We start from the raw sequence: 24,487 nt of genomic DNA on the forward strand, positions 1-24,487 counted from the left end.
GCCACACTCACAAGGAATTAAAGATGTGAACACCAGAAGGTGAGATCACCAGGGGCCATCTTAGAGTAGTAATTTATATTTAGTATGGAACATATAGTAAGAAACACATATAGCATAGAACATATAGAAATGTAATTCATACTTATAAATTATGATATGTTAAATATTTTACAGCATTGTCTTTAATAATAATAATAAACAAAATGAGGAAAAACACATTTCAGAAATAGTCTTTCTTCTTGTGAACTTTAAAAGCCATTAAAAAAAAAATGATGAAGGACCAGGCATGGTGGCTAACACCTGTAATCCCAGCATTTTAGGAGGCTGAGACAGGATAATTGCTCGAACACAGGAGGTGAAGCTGAGATCGCACCATTGAACTCCAGCCTGGGCAACAAGAGCAAAACTTTGTCTCAAAAAAAAAAAAAAAAAAGAAACCTACCATAGCCAGTAGTATGTCAGTAATGAGTAAGGGTGTATTCTAATAAAACTTTATTTAAAAAATAGTTAGTGGGCCGAATTTGGCCCATGGGCTATAATTTGCCAATTCTTATCTAGACTATAGTCTGGTCTAGTCAAGCCTCCTAAGGACAGAAGCAAACGAGCCTCCTATATGACAGATTCTGGTAGGGGCTAGTGATGAACAAGAAAGATCGGTCCTCACCTTTGATATATTTAGTACCCTACCAGAAGGCTGGCTTAGTTTTCTGTACATGGTAAAATCTTGGGCAATGGTTTTTGGATGGCCTCAAATGACTCAGACTCCTAAAAAGTTCCATCTTGTATGACTTCTGAACTTAGCTGTTGCTGTTCTCTCCCATCATTGCCCTCGATCTTTCATCCTTAGTCCAGTGACTTGGTGAATCTGTTACCATGTGGTAGGTGTGACCTGTGTAAAGACGGTAAAGAACTTCGGTGTAAGACAACTCTCTGAGCCCTTGAGGACTTTATTAAAAGTTGATTTGCTCTTTCCCCAGATCTTTCAGTGTCAACTGTGTAGTAGGCACTGAGTATTCACAGACCAGTCTGTTCTTGTAGAGCTTATGGTCTGGTGGGAGAGGCAGATAAATAAAAGCAAATACATATTTACAAACCATAGCAAGTACTAGGAAGGAAACAGAAATGTAAGTGCTCAAGGGGGCCAGTGGTAGCAGGAAGAGGAGGGCAGAATCCTATTCAATACCATGAGTGGAAGAGGACACTGAAATGGAGACCTAACGAATGAGAAATCGGCCAGGCGTGGTGGCCCATGCCTGTAATCTCAGCACTTTGGGAGGCCAAGGTGAGCAGATCACCTGAGGTCAGAAGTTTGAGACCAGCCTGACCAACAAGGAGAAACCCTGTCTCTACTAAAAATACAAAATTAACCAGGCATGTTATCCCAGCCTGTTATCCCAGCTACTTGGGAGGCTGAGGCAGGAGAATCACTGGAACCTGGGAGGCGGAGGTTGTGCTGAGCCTAGACTACACCATTGCACTCCAGCCTGGGCAAAAAGAGAGAAACTCTGTCTCAAATAAAATAAAATAAAAAGTAAAATAAGAGTGAGAAATAGCAGTCATACAAAGAACTGGGCGAAGAGCATTCCAGGTACTAGGAAGAGCATATGCAGAGGCTCTGGGGCAGGAAATGCTTTGTTTGCTTGAGGAGCTGAAAGCAGGGCCGTGGAGCTCAGCAATCGTGAGCAAGAAGGAGGGTGTAGAAGTATGGAGAGCCCTTAGAGTCGTGAAAAGAGTTTGGACTTAATTTAAAGTGATGGGAATCCATAGTGGATTAGTGTTAATCCACTTGGGCTGCCATAACAAAATGCCATGTACTGGTTGACTTAAACAACAGTCGTTTATTTTCTCACAGTTCTGCAGACTGGAAGTCCAAGATGGAGGTGCCAGCAGGGTTGGTTTCTGGTGAGGCCTCTCTTTGGCTTGTAGTTGGCTGCCATCCTGCTGTGTTCTCACATGGCCCTTCCTCTGTGTGCATGGAGAAGGAGAGATCATGTGTCTATTTCTCCTCTTCTAAAGACACCAGTCCATGGCCGGGTGCAGCACTTTGGGAGGCTGAGGGAGGCAGATCACTTGAGGTCAGGAGTTCAATACCAGCCTGGCCAACATGGTGAAACCCCGTCTCTACTAAAAATACAAAAATTGCCGTGGTGGTGGGCACCTGTAATCCCAGCTACTCGAGAGACTGAGGCAGGAGAATCACTTGAACCCGGAAGGTGGAGGTTGCAGTGAGCCGAGATCGCACCACTGCACTCCAGCCTGGGCAACAGAGCAAAACTCCACCCCCAATAAACAAATAAAATAAAATAAAACTATAAAACAGCAAAGCCAGTCGTTTTTGCCTCAAATACTCCTCCAGTTCATCCCCTCCTCTCCATCTCCATGGCCACCATCACCTCTCCCTGGAAATGCTACCAGATCCCTCTAACTAGATTTTGTTGCCCAGGCTGGAGTGCAGTGGCGTAATCTTGGCTCACTGTAACCTCCACCCTCCCGGGTTCAAGCAATTCTCCTGCCTCAGCCTCCCAAGTAGCTGGGCTTACAGGCATGTGCCACCACGCCTGGCTAATTTTTTTGTATTATTAGTAGAGATGGGGTTTCACCATGTTGGCAGGCTGTTCTCGAACTCTTGACCTCAGGTGATCCACCTGCCTCAGCCTTCCAAAGTGCTGGGATTACAGGCATGAGCCACTGCACCCTGCCTGTTTCCTAGCTTTAATAGTTGACTTATCTGTATTCCTCAAAACTCACAGTCAGTCAGTGGCTCTGTTCCCTGTGCCTAGCGTAGTACTCTGCATCTTGCAGGTGTTTCCTGGGTGCTGAGTAGATGCACACCTGTCTGCAGTGTCCTGGAGTGGTGATGAGAGACATTATCAAGTTTCCAAATCCATACCGGACACAGCACCTGACCTTAGGAATCATTATTTAGACCTGGGAAAAAATTCTTTATGTCATTTAGGGCTTCAAACAAGTGATTTCTCCCTGTTTTTCTCTTTGGTACACTAAAATGACACAGCCAAATTCCTCCCGTGTGTGTGTGTTTCACACACATGCACACTGGAGAGAAATCAAGTTGAGGACATTTCTTCACTCTCAGTGTAGAGCTCCCTGCCCCTGCTTTCTCACTGAGCCTGTGCAGATTGTGTGGGTGGCAAGTTGGTTGTGCAAGGCCTTGCTTGCTTTGAGTCACGGACATGTGGGTTGTCAAATCCATTCCTTTGTGCTTGCTTCCTCTCTCAACCTCACAGGGCTGGAGACAGTGTTAATATCCAGATGCCTGGCAGTTTGGAAGCAATGATGAAAAGGATAACTTACAAAATGTTTGTGTAAAATGCACTTAATGCCACAGAACCCTACACTTGAAAATGGCTAAAAGGAAGCTGAGATGGGAGGATCGCTTGGGGCCAAGAGTTTGAGACCAGCCTGAGGAACATAGGGAGAGCGTATCTCTTTAAAAAAAAAAAAAAAAAAAGGCCAGGCATGGTGGCTCGTGCTTCTAGTCCTAGTTACTCAGGAGGCTGGGGAGCAGGGTAGGAGGATTGCTGGAGCCCGCAGATTTGAGAGTGTAGTGAACTAGGATCATGCCACTGCACTGCAACCTGGGTGGCAGAGTGAAACCGTGTCTGAGAAAACAAACAATGGTTTGTGTCATCTGAGATGCAAAAAAATAAGAGAGAGAGAGAGAGAGAGAGAGAGAAAATCGACCAACCAACAAAAAGTTTAAACTCTCCAATGGTACACCTTTAAGAAATTTGAAAAAAAAAAAAAAAAAAAAAAAAACATAGGGTGAAACAAGGCCTGGCATGGTGGCTCATGCTCGTAATCCCAGCACTTTGGGAGGCTTAGGCAGGTAGATTACTTGAGCCCAGAAGTTTGAGACCAGCCTAGGCAACATGGCAAAACCCTGCCTCTTCTAAAAATACAAAAATCAGCTGGATGTTGCAGCTTGTACCTGTAGTCCCAACTACTCAGGAGGCTGGGGGGGAGAACTGCTTGAGCCCAGGAGGCTGCAATGAGAAAAACAAAACAAAATGGCAAAAATGGTCAATTTTGTTATGTATATTTTTGCAACAATAAAAAATGTTTCTATATGATACTTTCAGAGTCACATTATTATATATATATAACAATATATTGATATATATATATCTCAAGGCTGTAGTAACCAAAACATAATATGGGCAAAAAAACAGACACATAAACCAATGGAACAGACTAGAGAACCCAGAAATAAATCTCCACATGCAAAAGAATGAAACTGGGCCCCTGTCTCTGACCATACACAAAAGTCAACTCAAGATGGATTAAAGACTTAAAGGAGACCAGGTGTGGTGGCTCACACCTATAATCCTAGCCCTTTGGGAGCCCAAGCCTGGAGGATCATTTGACCCAGGAATTCAAGATCAGTCTGGACAATGCAGTGAGACCCCATTTCTACCAAAAAAAAAAAAAAAAAAATGGCATGATGGCATGTGCTGGTAGTCCCAGCTACTTGGGATGCAGAGGTAGGAAGATTCCTTGAGCCCAAGAGTTCAATGTTGCAATGAGCTATGATTGTCCTCCTACATTGTAGCCTGGGTGACAGAGTGAAAACCTCTCTCTCTCTTAAAAAAAAAACTAATAAAACTTTATACTAGAAGGAAACATAGGGAAAATATTTAGGACATTGGTCTAGGCAAAGATTTTATGGCTAAGACCTCAAAAGCACAGGCAACAACAACAACAAAAATAGACAAATAGGACTATATTAAACTAAAAAGCTTCTACTCAGCAAGAGAAGCAATCAACAGAGTGCAATGTTTCCTGTTGAATAGGAGAAAATATTTGCAAACTATTCATCCAACTAAGGACTAGTATCCAGAATATACAAGGAACTCAAACAACTCAGAAACAAATAATCCCTGCAGCCATAAAAAAGAATGAGATCGTGGTCTTTCCATGGACATGGATGGAGCTGGAATCCATCTTTCTCAGCAAACTAACACAGGAACAGAAAACCAAACACTGCATGTTCTCACTCATAAGCAGGAGTTGAACAATGAGAACACATGAACACAGGGAGGAGAACATCACACACTGGGGCTTGTCGGGGGCAGGGGGGTGGGGCAAGGAGTGGGAGCACATTAGGACAAATACCTAATGCACGCAGGGCTTAAAACCTAGCTGACGAGTTGATGGGTGCAGCAAATCACCATGGCACATGTATACCTATGTAACAAACCTGCGTGTTCTGCACATGTATCCTGGAACTTAAAGTAAAATAAAAGAAAAGAAAATAAAGACTTAGTAGGGAAATTTAGATTTAACATGGCGATGCCGATTTAGTGGAAAAGATGACTTTTTAAAAATTTAGCTCCATTTAATAAAAAATAATTTTAAAATAGTATAAACCATGAAAGCATATGTACTGCCAGGAAAGTATACATATAACCAGGAAAGCATAAGCATAACCAATGAAATTGTAAGTTCTGCCAGGAAGGCTTGTGCTTGCTACTGAAAAGCTAAGGCCAGAGGTAAAGACTATGGATTTGGGGAGCGAATGTTCTTTGAAGACAGAAGAGAATGGCCTGAGGTGCTGAGGACCAGGAGTGCTAGGAACTCTGCATCTGTGACTATAGGGCTCTTTAGAACTGTGCCGCCATACAACATCATGCAATAGAATCTAAGTTATTCTTTGTAATGAATGCCAACAATATTTTAAAATAATAATAATACCATTAAAAAGTGAGCAAAGGACATGAATAGGCATTTTTCAAAAGGAAACCTACAAATCACCAAGAAGTATATGAAAAATTAATGGTTAATGTTTATTGAGTACTTATTGTAGGCTATGTACTAAGTTGAGCATTTTGCATGCATCATCTCCCTTAAAGTCATGTATGTCCCAGCCTGGCCAACACGGTGAAACTCCGTCTCTACTAAAAATACAAAAATTAGCCAGGCGTGGTGGTACACGCCTGTAATCCCAGCTACTCAGGAGGCTGAGGCAGGAGAACTGCTTGAACCTGGGAGGCAGAGGTTGCAGTGAGCCAAGATTGCACCACTGCACTCTAGCCTGGGCAACAGAGCAATACTCTGTCTCAAAAGATAATAATAATAAAATAATGTATGTCAATTGTTGAGATTTTGGAAAATGAACAAGTGTGTGTGTGAATAACTGGGTGTATGCTATACATATGGCTTAATAACTTACCTATTAAGGTCATTAATGCAATGTCATCAAATACTCTTCTGATCATCTAAATCGTTGCACATTATCCTAGAATATCAGATGCCACAATTTATTTATATAGTCGACAATTGTAACCCAACTTGCTTTTGGCTTTTACTGTTTTACATAATACTTGGCAAAAATCCTCATATAAATATTTGAAAATTTCGTGAGTGTGCATTTGTGAATGTAAAAATTATTTTAGAGGTCTAAGATTTGTTGCAAAACGTACAATCAGCTACATAGTTCTACTTGAGGCAATTTTCGTTCAAAATATATCATAAACCATAATACAAAAATAGAGCGTAGACCTCTCCTTGTGAAGCAGTTGTTTTTGCCTTTTTTTTTTTTTTTTTTTTTTTTTGAGATGGAGTCCTGCTCTGTTGCCCAGGCTGGAATGCAGTGGTGCTAGCTCGGCTCACTGCAAGCTCCGCCTCCTGGGTTCACGCCATTCTCCTGCCTCAGCCTCCTGAGCAGCTGGGACTACAGGCTGCCACACCCGGCTAATTTTTTGTATTTTTCATAGAGATGGGGTTTCACTGTGTTAGCTAGGATGGTCTCGATCTCCTGACCTCGTGATCTACCCGCCTCGGCCTCCCAAAGTGCTGGGATTACAGGCGTGAGCCACAGCGCGCGGCTGCCTTAAATTTTTAATAATTATTGTGCAAGTTATTTAGCATTCCAGTGTTTTGATTTTTCTCCTCTGCTGGGTAGGAATAACAATAAGACTGTTATTCACCATGGTGGTATGGGAAGTTTCAATGAGCCCATGTCTATAAAGTGCTTAGTGCAAGGCTTGGCATGCAGTTAACACAAAATAAATGTGAGCTGCTGTCATTAACAATACTGACTACACGGTACCGTGATGCTTATGTAAATGTCAGGCTGTGTGTCTGTAACCTGAGGTATTTGTGTAAATATTTTCCTAAAATAAATATAACTAAGGTTGTTCTTCGCACTTGTTTGGAGTCATCTTATGCGGTAGATGCTCAAGCACAAATTGCAGATACAAAGTGGGCAGCGGTAGTTGGGAAGATAGAAAAGCTAGGGAGTGTTCCTGGGAAGTCAGTAAACTTGGAAGATCTAAGGTTATATTAAAAATGTTGTGTCAGAACAAAGGCTCGGAATGTTAGTGTTAGCAGAAACCAGATATCTTAGAGCAGTGGTTTGTCAACTTTGCCAGCAATCCACAGGAAGAAATTCAACTCCATTAACACCCACAATGCAAATAAACGTGTGAATGTGTACAACTGTGTTATCAAGCAGTACTTATTCTTATTATATGTGCTGTAATCAGATATTTTATAGTCTGTTTCATTTTAGTTTAATGTTGATTGTTACCCACTAAATTTATTTCATTGGGTAGAGACCCCCTAATTTTAAATATTGCCTTAAAATATATATATATATATACTCTTGTTTAAAAATAAAAGATTTGCAGTGACATATTTTTTAAAAATCTTACCCAAGCATTTAATCAGTACTGAATGGGTTTGTTCTTATTTGCATGTTAAGTTGAATTTGGGGGTACTATTCCAGAATATTTACATGTCAGTAAGACAATGTTCTGTAAAAGGGGCATTGTAACGGGATACAAGCAGGATTCAACCAAAAACTGGGCAAGAGTCATAATCCACTCTGATTTCTCTTTCCTTTTAAGCAGGTAGTTCCAATTTGCCGGCAGAATGAGTACAGAAAGAGACTCAGAAACGACATTTGATGAGGATTCTCAGCCTAATGATGAAGTGGTTCCCTATAGTGATGATGAAACAGAAGATGAACTTGATGACCAGGGGTCTACTGTTGAACCAGAACAAAACCGAGTCAACAGGGAAGCGGAGGAGAACCAGGAGCCATTCAGAAAAGGTAACCACATGAAGTCCCGGTGACTAGGTCGCTTACAAATCCTCATGTGGGTCGTGGCCACACGTGCCAAAGATGATCGGTCCATTTTGTGTGGTCTAGGAGGGAATCTTCTCTGATGTCTTCTTAGGATGCGACTGACAGAATGGTGGATGGGCTTGGACAAGTACCCATTGTGCTTAGTATGAAGGGCTAGGAGAGCATATCTGACAAGTTCTGCAGAGAAAATACATTAAGGTCTTTGTTAGTGTGTATATTTGTTTGTTTGTTTGTTTTGTGTGTGTGTGTGTTTGTTTTTTGAGACAGGGTCTCACTGTGTCTCCCCAGCTGGAGTCCAGTGGTATGAACTTGGCTCACTGCAGCCTCGACCTCCTGGACTCAAGCGATCCTCCTACCTCAGCCTCCTGAGTAGCTGGACTACAGGCATGCACCACTATGTCCAACTAATTTTTGTATTTGTGTGTGTGTTTGTGTGTGTAGATGGTATTTCACTATGTTGCCCAGGCTGGTCTCAAACTCCTGAGCTCAAGGGATCCGCCCCCCTCAATCTCTCAAACTCCTGGAATTACAGGCATGAGAGCTAGGATGCCTAGCCAGTGTATATATTCTTAAAATGGAGTTATGTGTACAAGAATCTGCATGTTACTGCACCCAGAAATTTTTAAAGGATACATATCAATCAATCTTTAGATGTTTACTATTGGTATTGTTAAACTGGTGGTATGAGTTATATAAATAACCACCCTTGTGTGTGTGTGTGTGTGTGTGTATATATATATCCGTGTGTGTGTGTGTGTGTATGTATGTATGGTCTGCCCAGGGTCAGGTCAGCATCAGAGGCAGGGTCTAGACCAAGGCCAGCAAACTTTTTCTGTAAAGGGCCAGCAAGTAAACATTTTAGGCTTTGTGGACCACGTGGTCTCTGCCAATGTTGTGCGTAAGTAGCCACAGACAGTACATCACTGAGGGCAGTAGAACTTGGCTTGCTTTTACCATAATGCCTTTTCCTTTGTGGCTTTTCTATTTCATCTGCTACTGGTTCTCCCACCCTGGCAAACAGATGTATGCTTCTCTTGTAGCTCTTCTCCATGAGCAAGCTGAGACTTTTCTCTCTGGACCCCAGGTTTGATATCAGGCTGAAAATATTTCTTCCATGGTGTTCCCTAAAATTCTAACTGAACAACCTTAGCATCACATTCACAGAAATCATTATCATAGTGTTCCAGTTTCAGCCCTCCAGACATGCCTCCCTGCAGCCTTAGTCAGAGAAGCCTCAGATTTTAGCTGGTTTGCCCGAGGTCTCTGTTCCTGCCATTCTGCCCTTGCAGGTTTTCTAGAAGCCTGTTTTTCCCCCATGCCAACCCCCCCTCTAGTTTCTCTTTCTTGGGTTCTGCTACCTGGATGAGCTATTTTTTTCTAATAATTTTCACCTGTAGAAAATGTGACATGCCATGAAATCCCATTTCTGCAATGATTCTTCCTGTTCCTGTTCTCCCTGTGGGGAGATTCTCAGTGTGGGGAGTGCATGTACCCTTGGGAGCCCCATCTCACCCAAATTTGGGGAGGCCATTGACTCCTGTATGTCTTTTGTCCCCTACCTCTCCATAGTAAACATTTAGATGCCTTACCTCTTACAGTGGGTTTCTGGATTTAATTTCAAGCTGTTGAGGACTGAGCTTAAGTGACTTCTGCCCTGAAGCAGAAGGTACTAAAATCATGATATTTGACCAGAATTAAAATGGAATTCCCGCCGGGCACAGTGGCTCACGCCTGCAATCCCAGCACTTTGGTAGGCTAAGGTGGGTGGATCACCTGAGATTAGGAGTTCGAGACCAGCCAGACCAACATGGTGAAATCCCATCTCTACTAAAAATACAAAAATTAGCCAGGTGTGGTGGCGTGTACCTGTAGTCCCAGCTACTTGGGACTACAGGAGAATCACTAGAACCCAGGAGGCGGAGGTTGCAGTGAGCCGAGATGGCACTATTGCACTCCAGCCTGGGCAACAAGAGTGAAACTCCGTCTCAAAAAAAAAAAAAAAAAAGAAAGAAAGAAAGAAAGAAAGAAAATGGAATACCCACCCACCTGAACAGGAAGGTGGCCTCTGTCATAACAGGTCCAGACTGGATATTGGTCTACTAGCTAAAGCTGAAGCAGCCGGACAAGTTACAAGGAAGTTCTAGTTGATTGCCCAAACAGTGAATAAAATATGCTTCTTCCTCATTCCTTTCCCCCACAACTGCACTGCTTAGTCTCCTATCACAATTTTGGAATCTCTACCAAATGTAGATATCTGATGGGGTGGCAGGAGAATTGGCTCCATGGGGTCAAGGGTCAACTTCGCTCTTGGTGCTTGGTGGCACGCCATCAGACGTGTAGTCTGGGACACAGCAAAGGGACCGGGATTGGGTGCCTGCAGAAATGTCAGAGAAGCATGTAGTGGGTGGAAACTCTCATCCCCTGTTTTTTACCAACTCTGCCTGCCCATTCTGGTGGTTAGGGTCCTTTCCTGATCATTCAGTTTGCAGGTCATATGTTTTGTAGATTTCTACCCTCATCATATGGGCATTAAAAGAGCTCAGTCTTGGCCGGGAACAGTGACTCATGCCTGTAATCCCAGCACTTTGGGAGGCCGAGGCGGTTGGGTCACTTGAGGTCAGGAGTTCGAGACCAGCCTGGCCAACATAGTGAAACCCCATCTCTACTAAAAATACAAAAATTAGCCCAGCATGGTGGCGCACACCTATAATCCCAGCTACTCGGGAGGTTGAGGCAGGAGAATCGCTTGAACCTGGAAAGTGGAGGTTGCAGTGAACTGAGATCTCACCACTGCACTCTATCCTGGGTGACAAAGCGAGACTCCATCTCAAAAAAAAAAAAAAAAAATTCTCAGTTTTGAATCTTAGTCGTGTTTTCCAAGGATGGTTTATATTCCTAGGGGATGTGGGTGGTTCTCACTTCTCAAAACGCATATCAAATGACTTTGCCTGTGACTTTTTACAAAAATTCTTATTCTAGTACCTCTCTGTGCCCTTCCCAAGCACACAGATGATGTTCAGTAAATGCCAGACCTCTTTCCTCCCATTTCCCGTCTGCCCTGCCTCCCTCACAGCCAGTCGGCTCTCCCTCTTTCCTCCCTTCCTCTCTTTGCCCTCTTCATCCCTCTTTCCTCCTCTTTCCTTTCCTGCCATATTCTCATTTGGACAATTTCCCAATTAAGTTCAGTGTAACCCTGACTTCTCTTTCTTTTTTTAATCATCATCTGTCTTTCTTGACATTTCACATCCTGAATAATTTCCTGCAGAGGATCAGTTCTTTAAGACATCAGAATATGAGTCACCCAGCGAGGTACCACCAGGCTGAGTATCACCAGGGACCAGCACCCGTTCCAGCAAAGCACTGCCTAAGTGGCCTGAACTGTGCTCGTTTCTTTAATGAGGATTGTAGCACAGAAAGTTGCTTTCTTTTTTCTTAAAGAAAGGAAATCCCCTAGCCCAACTAAGCTTTCCTGTTAAACAAGTGTTTTGAGAGACCCATTCGGAGTACTTTTCAGTAAAAGGACCTTTATTGTGTTTTGTGAGAAGGAAGGACAGGCACAAACATGCTGTTAGAATGTGCCATGGAGAAAGATAAGCCCACAGGTTCGAGTGGAGAAACTTTACCCTTTGTCTAAAGATGGAGCAAAGATTCTCAGAAATGAGCAGCAATGTTTTCAGTGCTATGGGATGAGCTCCTTCGTTTCCTGATGAACACACTTCTCAGCGTGTGTTCTGGGAAACACTAGTTTTTGTATTTTTGGAGTTTCCTGGTTGGTTGTTTTTGTTTTTGTTTTTGTTTTGAGACGGAGTCTCTTTTCTTCACCCAGACTGGAGGGCAGTGGCGCTATCTCAGCTCACTGCAACCTCTCCCTCCCGGGTTTAAGCGATTCTCTTGCCTCAGCCTCTTGGGTAGCTGGGATTACAGGCGTGTGCCACCATGCCTGGCTAATTTTTTGTATTTTTAGTAGAGACGGGGTTTCACCATTTTGGCCAGGATGGTCTCGATCTCCTGACCTTGTGATCCGCCAGCCTCAGCCTCCCAAAGTGCTGGGATTACAGGCGTGAGTCACCGCACCCAGCCTTAAAGTGATATCTTCATAAAATAATCTGAAATTAAGAATGTGGGGTCTTTAGAGCATCTATGAATTAATATTTAGATGGAACCAACACACAGATAAAGACGGCTCATTGAAACATATCAATTGTAGGATATCCTAGGGATTCTGTGAAAAGCGCTGAGGGAGCTGTTCCACTTAATAAGATGCATTTTCCATTTTTGGCACATACCACATTTGGTAGTCTACTCTGGCCACTTAATTTCCTTCTTTCTCTGATTGGTTGTAAATTGCCATCCACCTCCATAGCCTACAGACACGAGTAATTGAAGCTTGTAAAGCCGCGGGGTGAGGGGTATTCCTGCACTGAGTGATTATTGATAGGGAAGGGTGGTGATACTGTGCCATCTCATTTTATTCTATTTATTTATTTATTTATTTATTTATTTATTTATTTATTTGATAGAGTCTCACTCTTGTTGCCCAGGCTGGAGTGAAGTGGTGCGATCTCAGCTCACTGCAAACTCCGTCTCCCGGGTTCAAGCGATTCTCCTGCCTCAGCCTCCCAAGTAGCTGGGATTACCAGCGCCCACTATCATGCTCAGCTAATTTTTGTATTTTTAGTAGGGACTGAGTTTTGCCATGTTGGCCAGGCTGGTCTTGAACTCCTGACCTAAGGTGATCCGTCCACCTTGGCCTCCCAAAGTGCTGGGATTACAGGCGTGAACCACTGTGCCCAGTCTATTCTATTTATTTTTAAGATCTTGGGCAACATGCTCATTTTAGAGAATTTGCTTTCGAGTCATGTAATTTATGATTGAACCTTGGGTACGAATTTCTTGCTCATGGAAACCTAACTCAGCTGTTGGTTTTCTTCCTGCTACTTTGCAGCCCAAGTTCAGAAGTAGATTTTTAATGATAGAAGTCACCATAGGAAGACATTCTCCCTTGCACTAACTGGAGGTTCTCAGTCCTGCCTGTACATCAGAACCTCTTGTGGAATTTTTACAAACTCTCTAGGTGCCTGGACCCAGTCCCTGCAGATATAGAGTGGTTCTGGGATGAGACAAGGGGAAGAATCTATCATTGAAAATTAATTCAGTGGCCTGAATATTTTCTCCCTTTCTGTTGTCTCTTTACTTTGTTGATTGTTTCCTTTGCTTTACAGAAGGTTTTTAACTTGTGATCTCATTTGTCCATTTTTGCCTTTGTTGCCTTGCTTGTGAAGTATTACTCAACAAATCTTTGCCCTGTTTAGTGTCCTGGAGAGCTTCCCCAGTGTGTGTGTGTGTGTGTTTGTTTTTTGGTTTTTGGGTTTTTTTTGAGACCAAGTCTTGCTCCGTCGCCAGGCTGGAGTGCAGTGGCACGATCTTGGCTCACTGCAACCTCTACTTCCCGGGTTCCAGCAATTCCCTTGCCTCAGCCTCCCCAGTAGCTGGGACTACAGGCATGCGCCACCATGCCCGGCTAACTTTTTGTATTTAGTAGAGACAGGGTTTTACCATGTTGGCCAGGATGGTCTCAATCTCTTGACCTCGTGATCCACCCACCTTGGCTTCCCAAAGTGCTGGAATTACAGGCATGAGCCACCACGCCTGGCCTTCCCCAGGGTTTTCTTGTAGTCGTTTCATAGTTTGAGGTCTTAGATTTAATTCTTTAATCCATCCATTTTGATTCAATTTTTGCATATGGCAAGATATGGGGTCTACTTTCATTCATCTACATATAAATATGCAGTTTTTCCCTGCATCTTTTACTGAAGAGACTGCCTTTCCCCAATGTATGTTCTTGGCACCTTTGCTGAAAATAAGTTCACTGAGGATGATGAATTTATCTCTGAGTTCTCTATTCTGTTCCATTGATCTATGTGTCTGTTTTTATGCCAATACCATGTTGTTTTGGTTATTATAGCTCTGTTGTATAATTTGAAGTCAGGTAATGTGATTCCTCCAGTTCTGTTCTTTTGGCTTAGATTAGCTGTGGCTATTCTGGGTCTTTTGTGGTTCCCATACAAATTTTAGGATTGTTTTTTCTATTTCTGTGAAGACTGCCGTTGGTATTTTCATAAAGATTGCATTGAATCTGTAGATTGCTTTGGGTAGTATGAACATTTTAACAATATTCCAATCCATGAGCATGGAATATCACTCCATTTTTCTGGTGTCCTCTTTAGTTTCTAGCATCATTGCAATCAATTTATAGTTTTCGTTGCAGAGATCTTTTACTTCTTTGGTAAACTTAATTCTTAGGTATTTTATTCATAGCTATTGTAAATTGGATTACTTTCTTGATTTCTTTTTCAGATTGTTTTTCATTGGCAAATAGAAAGGCTACTGATTTCTGTATGTTGATTTTGTATTTTGCAACATTATAGAATTTGTTTATCAATTCTAATAGTTTTTTGGTGGAGTCTTTAGGCTTTTCCAAATATGAGCTCATATCATCTACAAACAAGGATAATTTGACTTATTCCTTTCCAATTTGGATGCCCTTTCTTTCTTTCTCTTGTCCGATGGCTCTAGCTAGGACTTCTGTTGAAAGTGGGCATCCTTCACATGTTCCAGATCTAGGAGGAAAGGCCTTTAGTTTTTCCCCATTCAGTTTGATACTCGCTATGGGTCTGTAATATATGGCTTTTATTATATTGAGGTATGTTCCTTCTATACCCAGTTTTTTGAGGATGTTTATCATGAAGGGATGTTGAATTGTATCAATTTTTTTTCAGCATCTATTGAAATGATCATATGGTTTTTGCCCTTCATTCTGTTGACATGACATACCACATTAATTGGTTTGTGTATGTTGAACCATCTTTGCATTTCTGGGATAAATACCACTTGGTCATGATGAATGATCTTTTTAATGTGTTGTTGAATTCGATTTTCTAGTATTTTGTTGAGGATTTTTGCATCAATATTCATCAATAATATTGGCCTGTAGGTTTTTTTGGTTTTGTTTGTTTGTTTGTTTTTGTTTTTTGATGTGTCTTTGTCTGGTTTTGGCATCAGGGTAATACTAGCCTTGTAGAATGAGTTTGGAAGTATTTCCTCCTCCAATATATTTTAGAATAGATTGAGTGGGATTGGTATTAGTTCTTCTTTAAATGATTGGTAGTATTCAGTAGTGAAGCCATTGGGTCCTGGGCTTTTCTTTGCTGAGAGACTTTTTATTACAGCTTTGATCTTGTTACTTGTTATTTGTCTGTTTGGGTTTTGGATTTCTTCATGATTCAATCTTGGTAGGTTTTATCTATCTAGGAATTTATCCCTTTTTTTCTACATTTTCCAATTTATTGGCAAAGAGTTGCTCATAGTAGCCACTAATGATCTTTGAATTTCTGTGGTAACAGTTGTAATGTGTCCTTTTTCAGCTCTGATTTCATTTATTTGGGTCTCTCTTTTTTTGCTTTTTTTTTTTTTTTTTTTTTTTTTTGGTAGTCCAGCTAAAGGTTTGTCAATTTTATCTTTTCAAGAAACTAACTTCTTGATCAGGCACAGTGGCTCACACCTGTAATCCCAGCACTTTGGGAGGCTGAGGTGGGTGGATCACTTGCGGGCAGGAGTTTGAGACCAGCCTGGCCAACAGGGTGGAAACTTGACTCTACTAAAACTACAAAAATTAGCCAGGCGTGGCGGCACATGCCTATAGTCCTGGCTACTCCTAGTTACTCAGGAGGCTGAGGCACAAGAATCGCTTGAACCTGGGAGGCGGAGGTTGCAGGGAGCCGAGATCACACCACTGCACTCCAGCCTGGGCAACAGTGAGACTCTGTCTCCAAAAAAAAAACCAAACCAAAGCAAACAGAACAATTTTTGTTTCATTGATCTTTTGTATTGTTTTCTTTGCTTCAATGTCATTTGTCTCTGCTTTGATCTTTATTATTTCTTTTCTTCTAGTAACTTTGGGTTTGGTTCGCTCTTGCTTTTCTAGTTCTTTTTTTTTTTTTTTTTTTTTTGAGACAGAGTCTCACTCTCTTGCCCAGGTTGGAATGCAGTGGTGTGATCTCAGCTCACTGCAAGCTCTGCCTCCTGGGTCACACCATTCTCCCGCCTCAGCCTCCCAAGTAGCTGGGACTACAGGAGCCCGCCACCATGCCCGGCTAATTTTTTTGTATTTTTTAGTTGAGACGGGGTTTCACTGTGTTAGCCAGGATGGTCTCAATCTCCTGACCTCATGATCCGCCTGCCTTGGCCTCCCAAAGTGCTGGGATTACAGGCATGAGCCACTGCACCCAGTTCTAGTTCTTTCAGATGCATCATTAGGTTGTTTGAAGTTTTTTTTTATTTTTTGATGTAGGCACTTATAGCTATAAACTTCCCTCATAGTTCTGCTTTCATTGTGTCCCACAGGTTTTGGTGTATCATGTTTCCATTATCATTTGTTTGAAGAAATTTTTCAGTTTCCTGTTTAATTTCTTCATTGACCCACTAGTCATTTAGGAACATGTTTGATTTCCATGTTTTTGTATAGTTTCCAAAATTCCTCTTATTATTGATTTCTAGTTTTATTCCATTGTGGTCAGTCAGAGATGTTTGATATTATTTCAATTTATTTGAATGTTTTAAGACTTGTTAAGTCTTATATATGACTTGTTAAGTCATATATGTGACTTTATATATGTTCTGTCTTTGAGAATGATCCATGTGCTGAGGAAAAGAATGTGTATTCTACAGCTATTGTATGAAATATTTTATAAATATCTATTTGGTCTATAGTGCAGATTAAGTCCGATGTTTCTTTGTTCATTTTCTGTCTGGTAGATCTGTCCAATGCTGAAAGTGTAGTGTTGATGTCTCTGGCTATTATTTTACTGGGGTCTAACACTCTCTTTAGCTCTAGTAATATTTGCTTTACATATCTGGGTGCTCCAGTGTAAGGTGGATAAATATTTATAATTATTATATCCTCTTGCTGAATTGACCTCTCTATCATTATATAGTGACTTTCTTTGACTCTTCTTGTAGTTTTGTCTATATATTTTGTCTGATGTAAATATAGGTATCCTGTTCTTTTTTGCTTTCCATTGGCGTGGAATATCTTCTTCCATCCCTTCATTTTCAGTCTAGGTGGAGTATCTGTTGTAGGCAACAGATAATTGGGTATTTTTTTAAAAAAAAAAAAACAAAACTATTCAGCCACTCTGTTTTTGGATTGAGAGTTTAGTCCATTTACATTCAATGTTATACTGATAAGTAAGGACTTACTCTTGCTGTTTTGTTATGTTTTCTGGTGGCTTTGTGGTCTTCTCTTCCTTCTTTCCTCCCTTCCTTTCTGCCTTTTAGTGAAGGTGGTTTTCTCTTGTGGTATGCTTTAATTTCCTGCTTTTTATTTTGTATGTATCCATTGTATGTTTTTTGATTTGAGGTTACCATATTAGACAGGTTTGTAAGAACTGTCTAATAACTCATTATTTTAAGCTAAAAGAAAACTAATAAAAACTCTACACTTTAACTTCCTCCCTCTGCTTTTTAACTTTTTATTATTTCTATTTATATCTTATTGTGCTATGTCTTGAAAAGTTCTAGTTACTATTTTTTATCAGTTCATCTTTTAGTCTTTCTACTGAAGAGTGTTTTACATATCACAGTCACAGTGTTCCACTATTCTGGGTTTTTCTGTATACTTAACTGTTACCAGTGAGTTTTGTGCCTTCAGGTGATTTCTTACTGCTCACTAACATCCTTTTTCTTTCTGATTAATGTACTCTCTTTAGCATTTCTTGTAGGACAGATCTAGTGTTGATGAAATCCCTCAGCTTTTATTTGTCTGGAAAGGTCTTCATTTCTCCTTTATGCTTGAAATATATTTTCTAGGGTAAGAGTTTTTTCCTTCAGCACTTTAAATATGTCATGCCACTGTCTCCTGGCCTGTAAGGTTTCCACTGAAAAGCCTGCTGCCAGACGTATTGGAGTGCCAGTGTATTTTATTTGTTTCTTTTCTTTTGCTGCTTTTAGGATCCTTCCTTTTATCCTTGACTTTTAGGAATTTGATTACTAAATGCCTGAGGTAGTCTTCTTCGGGTTAATCTGCTTGGTGTTCTACAACCTTCTAGGTCTTGGATATTGATATCTTCCTCTAGGTTTGGGAAGTTTTCTGTTACTACCCCCTTGAATAAACTTTCTACCCCTTTCTCTTTCTCCACCTCCACTTTAAGGCCAATAACTCTTAGATTTGCTTTTTTAAGTCTATTTTCTAGATCTTCTAGGTGTACTTCATTCTTTTTTCTTTTGTCTTCTCTGACCATATTTTCCAATAGCTTGTCTTCCATCTCACTAACTCTTTGTTCCACTTAATCAATCCTGCTATTAAAAGACTCTGATGCATTCTTCAGTGTGTCAGTTGCATTTTTCAACTCCAGAATTTCAGCTTGACTCTTTCTAATTATTTTAATCTCTGTTACATTTATCTGATAGAATTCAAATTTTTTTTTGGTGTTGTCTTGAATTTCTTTGAGTTTCCTCTTTGTTGAGTTTATCTGATAGAATTCTGAATGTCTTCTCTGTGCTGTCTTGAATTTCTTCGAGTTTCCTCAAAATGGCAATTTTGAATTTTCTGTCTGAAAGGTCATGAAGTTTTGTTTCTGCAGGCTTGACCCCTAGTGCCTTATTTAGTTTGTTTGGTAAAGTCATGTTTTCGATGCTTGTGGATGTTCATCAGTCTGGGCATTGAAGAGTTAGATATTTACTGTAGCCTTCACAGTCTGGGCTTGTTTATACACATTCTTCTTGGGAAAGATTTCCAGGTATTCAAAAGAACTTGGATATTATAATCAAACCCATATCTGCCTTAGGGGGCATCTCAAGTTCAGTAACACTGCATTTCTTGCAGACTATCTGGAAGAATTATCTGGATTATCAAGCCCAGACTCTTGTTCTTGTTGCTTACTTTCTCCCAAACAGAATCAATCTCAATCTCTCTCTCTCTTTTTCACTATCTCTTTCTCCCCCTTCCCCCTCTCTCCCCTCTCCCCTCTCCCCCTCTCCCTCTGTCCCCTCTGTGCTGGGCCACCCAGAGCTAGGGGTGTGGTGATACAAGCATCACTGTGGCCATCACCACTGAAAATGTACTGGGTCAGACCTCAAGCCGGCACCACATTGGGTCTCGCCATGGCCCATTCTAACCGTGATCTGGCTACTGCCTATGTTCACTCAATGCCCTGGGGCTCTGCAATAAGCAGGTCTTGAAACCAGTCAGGCTAGCTTTAAGCCAGTGAGTTCCCCCAGGCTGTAGCCAGATCCAGAGATGCCATCTGGGAGCCATGGACTGGAGTCCAAAACCTTAGAAATCTTTCTGGTGTCCTATCTATTCTACTGTGGCTGAGCTGGCCTCAAACCATTAGCCAGTCCTTCCCACTCTTCCTTCTCCTTTCCATAGGCTCAGGGGCCTCTCCCCATGTTTACCACCAACACAGGCCCATGAGGAGGGCTGCCAGGTTACTGCTGATGTTCAATAAAGGCCTACAGCCTCTTCAGTCAGCTTGTGGTAAATGCTTTCAGTCACCCTTCAGGGCAGTGAGCTCCCTTCTGGCAAAAAGCAAGTCCAGAGATGTCATCCAAGAACCTAAGGCCTAGACTCAGGGACCCCAAGAGCCTGTTTGTTGCTTTACCTTACTGTGGCCAAGGTGGTACCTAAAGTGCAACACAGGCTGGGCGCAGTGACTCATGCCTGTAATCCCAGCATTTGGGGAGGCCGAGGCGGGCAGACCACTTGAGGCCAGGAGCACAAGACCAGCCTGGCCAATATGGTGAAACCCTGTCTGTACTAAAAATAAATAAATAAATAAATAAATAAATAAATAAATAAATAGGCTGGGTGTGGTGGCTCACACCTGTAATCCCAACACTTTGGGAGGCCAAGGTGGGTGGATCACAAGGTCAGGAGTTTGAGACTAGCCTGATCAACATGGTGAAACCCCATCTCTACAAAAAATACAAAATTAGCCAAGCATGGTAGTGCATGCCTGTAATCCCAGCTACTCAGGAGGCTGAGGCAGGAGAATCACTTGAACCCAGGAGGCAGAGGTTGCAGTAAGCCAAGATCACACCACTGTACTCCAGCCTAGGCAACAAGAGTGTAACTCGGTCTCAAAAAAAACAAAAATTAGCCAGGGATGGTGGCATGCACCTGTAATCCCAGCTACTCAGGAGGCTGAGGCAGGAGAATTGCTTGAACCTGGGAGGCAGAGGTTGCAGTGAGCTGAGATTGCACCACTGCACTCCAGCCTGGGTAAAAGAGCAAGATTCTGTCTCAAAAATTAAATTAAATTAAATTAAATTTTTAAAAAATTAGCTGGGCATGGTGGTGCACACCTGTAATCCCAGCTACTCAGGAGGCTGAGGCACGAGAATTGTTTGAGCCCAGGAGGTAGAGGTTGCAGTGAGCTGAGATCACACCATTGCACTCCAGCCTGGGCAACATAGCGGGACTCCATCTCTGAAAATAAATAAATAAATAAAGTGCGTGCAAGACAAAGTACCCTTTACTTTTCCCTCTGCTTTTCTCAAGCAGAAGGAATCTCTCACCATGGCCACCACAGCGGGGAATGTACTGGGTCACACCTAAAGCCAGGACGTCTCAGCCTCAATTAAGGCCCGCAGCCTTGGATATTAACTGGGTGTTGCTACTGATTATTTAGGGCTCAAGGGCTCTTTCATCAGCAGGTGATGGACTGCCAGAGCCGGGTCCTTGCCCTGCAAGGCAGCAGGCTCCCTTCTGACCCAGGATGTGTCTAGAAATGTTGTCTGGGAGCTAGGGCCTGAAATAGCCTCATGACTCTGCCTGGTGCCCTATCCTACTGTGACTGAGCCGGTATCCAAGATGTAAGACAAGGTTCTCTTTACTCTTCCCTCTCATCAACTCAAGCAGAAGGAAGAGGTCTCTTTTGGAGCAGTGAGGTTGGCAGGGAGCGGCCGCATAAGCGTTCCACTGGCTGCTCTGGCTGGTGTCTCAGTAGGTCATGTGCCTGCTAAGTCAACTGCTCCAAGTCCAGCTCAGCACTAGGACTTGCCTAAGAGTTGTAGTTCATGTTGGCCTACACTGTCTTTCGAGTTTATTTAGAGCCCCAGAGAACTTTGGCCCTCGGCGAGGCTTGCGAGAATTCAAGTTCTGACCAAGGTACAGGAGATTCCCCTCTGGCTAGGGCTGGTCTAAATGCTCCCTCTATGGTCTGGCAACAGCTGAGTTCAGCCTGTTTTTGCTTTCTACTGTCTGTAATAGTGCAGCACAGAGTTTAATGCAAAGCCTGGTGCTGGGGTTGGGGGAGGGGTGGCATTGGCAATTCAAGACTATCTTTCCTGCCCTCTTCAGTCCTTTTTCAACAATATAAAGTTAAAACCAGGTGCTGTGAGTGCCTGATGTTTTGGTTCTTTTAAAGGTGCTTTTTTATTTGTAGAGAGTTGTTAAATTTGAAGTTCCTATGGGAGTTACAATTAGTGCAAGCTTCTATTTGGCCATCTTGCTCCTCTCCATATTCGCTATATATATAAGCCAATAGAGGGAAGGAGTGGAATCACAAACATTGCTTTAAAACAGTAATACATGTAAATGAATCCAATTAGAAAAGGGTCCAGAATGAAAATGAAGTTTTCCTTCCTGCCTCTTCTGTCCCTCAGTCATGCAGTTTCCTTTCCAAAAAAATACTGCTGGACTGGGCACGGTTGGCTCACACCAGTAATCCCAGCACTCTGGGAGGACAAGTCAGGAGGATAGCTTGAGGGCAGCAGTTCAAGTTCAGCCTGGTCTGCAAAACAAGACCTCATATTTACAAAAAATTTTTAAAATTAGGTACAGTGGCATGCACTTTTGTCTCAGCTACTCCAGAAGTTGAGGTGGGAGGATCGCTTGAGCCCAGGAGTTCAGAGGCTGCAGTGGGCTGTCAGCATGCCACTTGCCACTGCACTCCAGCCCAGGTGCCACAATGAGACTTTGTCTTTTAAAAAAATAACAAAAAGAAATTACGGCTACCAGTTTCTCAAAATATATCCTTCCAGAGAGATACACATGCTTGCATGCACAAAGAATGCTTACAAACTTGTTTCCTTATATGCCCATACACATAGGCAGAAACATACATGTGCGTATGTGTGTACACATATGCATTCATATTGTGTATGAATTCTGTGCATCGCATAGCTGAAAGCACAAGATGGCAGATACCCTTATGCTTTTGCCTCTTAACAGTGTAATTTGGAGGTCATTCCTATCATATTTATGGGGTCACCTCATCGTTTTTTTGCGCACCGCATAGGCTTTTATTGTAATCGTGTTTAACTGGCTACTCCTAGTAGGCAATTGTGTTGTTTCTAGTCTTTCTGATAAACAGGGCTGCATTGAAAAGCCCTGCAGTAGGTACGTGGGGGATATTTCCTAGAAGTGCGATTGTTCGCTCAGTGCATATGTGTGTGTTAAATTTTCAGACCTGGCCAAATTGCTCTCCGTAAAGGTTACCTCGGAGCGTCTGTGTCTCTGCTCTCTTTTCAACTTAGAATGTCATCCCAATCATTACCATGTGCCAATATTTTGCTATTACAGGGTAAAAACTACTATCTTTGTGAAGAATTGCATTTCTCTTTTAGGAACCTGAGTATCTTCTCACAGGTTTAAGAGTCATTTGAGGCCAGGTGCAGTGGCTCATGTCCTTTATCCCAGCACTTTGGGAGGTCGAGGTGGGCAGATCACCTGAGGTTAGGAGTTCAAGAGCAGTCTGGCCAACATGATGAAACCCGGTCTCTACTAAAAATGCAGAAATTAGCCAGGCGTGATGGTGGGCACCTGTAATCCCAGCTACTCGGGAGACTGAGGCAGGAGAATCTCTTCAACCCGGGAGTCAGAGGTTGCAGTGAGCTGAGGTTGCATCATTGCACTCCAGCCTCGGCGAGAGCAGCATTTGAATTTCCCTTTGTATGAACTGTCTTTTCATGTCCTTTACCCATTCTCTCTTCAATTATTTCTATTGTTTTTTTTCTTCTTCTTTTGATGTTAGACTTTTTATCTTCTTGTTTTCCTTGTTCGCTGCAGTGTGTACCAACCAGCGCAGCTTCTTGGTTTTGGTAGGTCTGTAAGCAAGCATTTGGTGCCAGCACGGAGAGGATGAGGGGAGGGCTGCACTCATCTGCTCTTCCAGATGGAAGTGATCAAAGGACGTGGTGATCATGGGAACACTCTGGAGAGCACGTAGCCACATTTAAATATATTGACAACACAACCATTTAGTAGACTCGGGCTGACTTTGAGCCACATGTCATGTGGCAGCTGTTAAAATCATCTCTACATGTACATGGATGGTTTTGATGACACACCCTTGTTAGCTTTGTAGCTTTTAACTAAAGGGCCGTATGGTGAAGGTGCATTTTTTGCTGGTACAGTTCTTATTTCTTCTCTTTTCTTTGTCAATATATCCATTCTAGAAAATGAGATGAGCCAGGCACAGTGTGGTGCATGCCTGTAATCCCAGCTGCTCTGAAGGCTGAGGCAGGAGGATCACTTGAGCCCAGGAATTTGAGGCCAGCATAGGCACTGGGCAACATAGTGAGACTCCATCTCTTTAAAAAAAAAAAAAAAGGAGAAGAAGAAAAGAACAGAAAAAGAAAAAGTGGCCAGGCATGGTGGCTCAAGCCTGTAATCTCAGCACTTTGGAAGGCCGAGGCAGGTGGACCACCTGAGGTCAGGAGTTTGAGACCAGCCTGATCAATATGGTGAAACCCCATCTCTACTAAAAATACAAAAATTAGCCGGGCATGGTGGTGTGCGCCTGTAGTCCCAGCTACTGGGAAGGCTGAGATAGGAGAATTGCTTGAACCTGGGAGACAGAGGATGCAGTGAGCTGAGATCGCGCCACTGCACTCCACCCTGGATGACAGAGCAAGGCTCTGTCTCAAAAAAAAAAAAAAAGAAAAGAAAAGAACAAAGAAAAAGAAAGAAGGACAAAAAAGAAAATGGGGCAAGATGCCTACTTTTTCTGTAAATTATCTTTGTAGTCCAAGTGTCCAGTAAAGTTCTCTGTTCCAAGCAGACACTTAAAATAAATGTTTGCTCAAAAAGGTCAGTTCCTCTGCGTGCTGTTTTGTTGCCCTTCCAAAAGGCATGTGCGTCAGTGCAGCACTTCTTGACTCATGTTAACAGGTGTTCTGTGATTTTTTTTAAAGTGCCTGTGATTATATTAATTTTAGAAAAGCTATTTTAAATATTAAAGCATTTTGAAACATTTAACTTAGAAAATACAATCAGTTTATTTGCTACAGGGCTTCTCACAGCCTTTAATGCACCAGCAAATCCATTGAGCTTCCAAGAGAGGGTTGCAAGGTGCTGTCTTCTGCAAGTGTGTT

The 24,487-nt window shown here is 42.2% G+C and overlaps 1 protein-coding gene across 6 annotated transcripts in view; it reads left to right on the plus strand.

The window, feature by feature from the left end:
* ATP8B1 (ATPase phospholipid transporting 8B1) overlaps nucleotides 1-24,487 on the plus strand; it is a 158,347-nt gene that overhangs the window by 67,912 nt on the left and 65,948 nt on the right. For 3 of the 6 annotated variants that reach the window (XM_008013973.3, XM_008013976.3, XM_008013975.3), the window contains exon 2: nucleotides 7,872-8,074. In XM_008013973.3, the coding sequence (XP_008012164.3) occupies nucleotides 7,894-8,074 (181 nt within the window). In that variant the 5' untranslated portion in view covers nucleotides 7,872-7,893. Of the gene's footprint in view, nucleotides 1-7,868; nucleotides 8,075-24,487 lie in introns of those variants that run through there. The other 3 variants (XM_008013974.3, XM_073006276.1, XM_073006277.1) reach the window with 3 other exon arrangements.

Source organism: Chlorocebus sabaeus, chromosome 18, assembly GCF_047675955.1.
Source record: "Chlorocebus sabaeus isolate Y175 chromosome 18, mChlSab1.0.hap1, whole genome shotgun sequence".
NCBI classification, from domain to species: domain Eukaryota; kingdom Metazoa; phylum Chordata; class Mammalia; order Primates; family Cercopithecidae; genus Chlorocebus; species Chlorocebus sabaeus.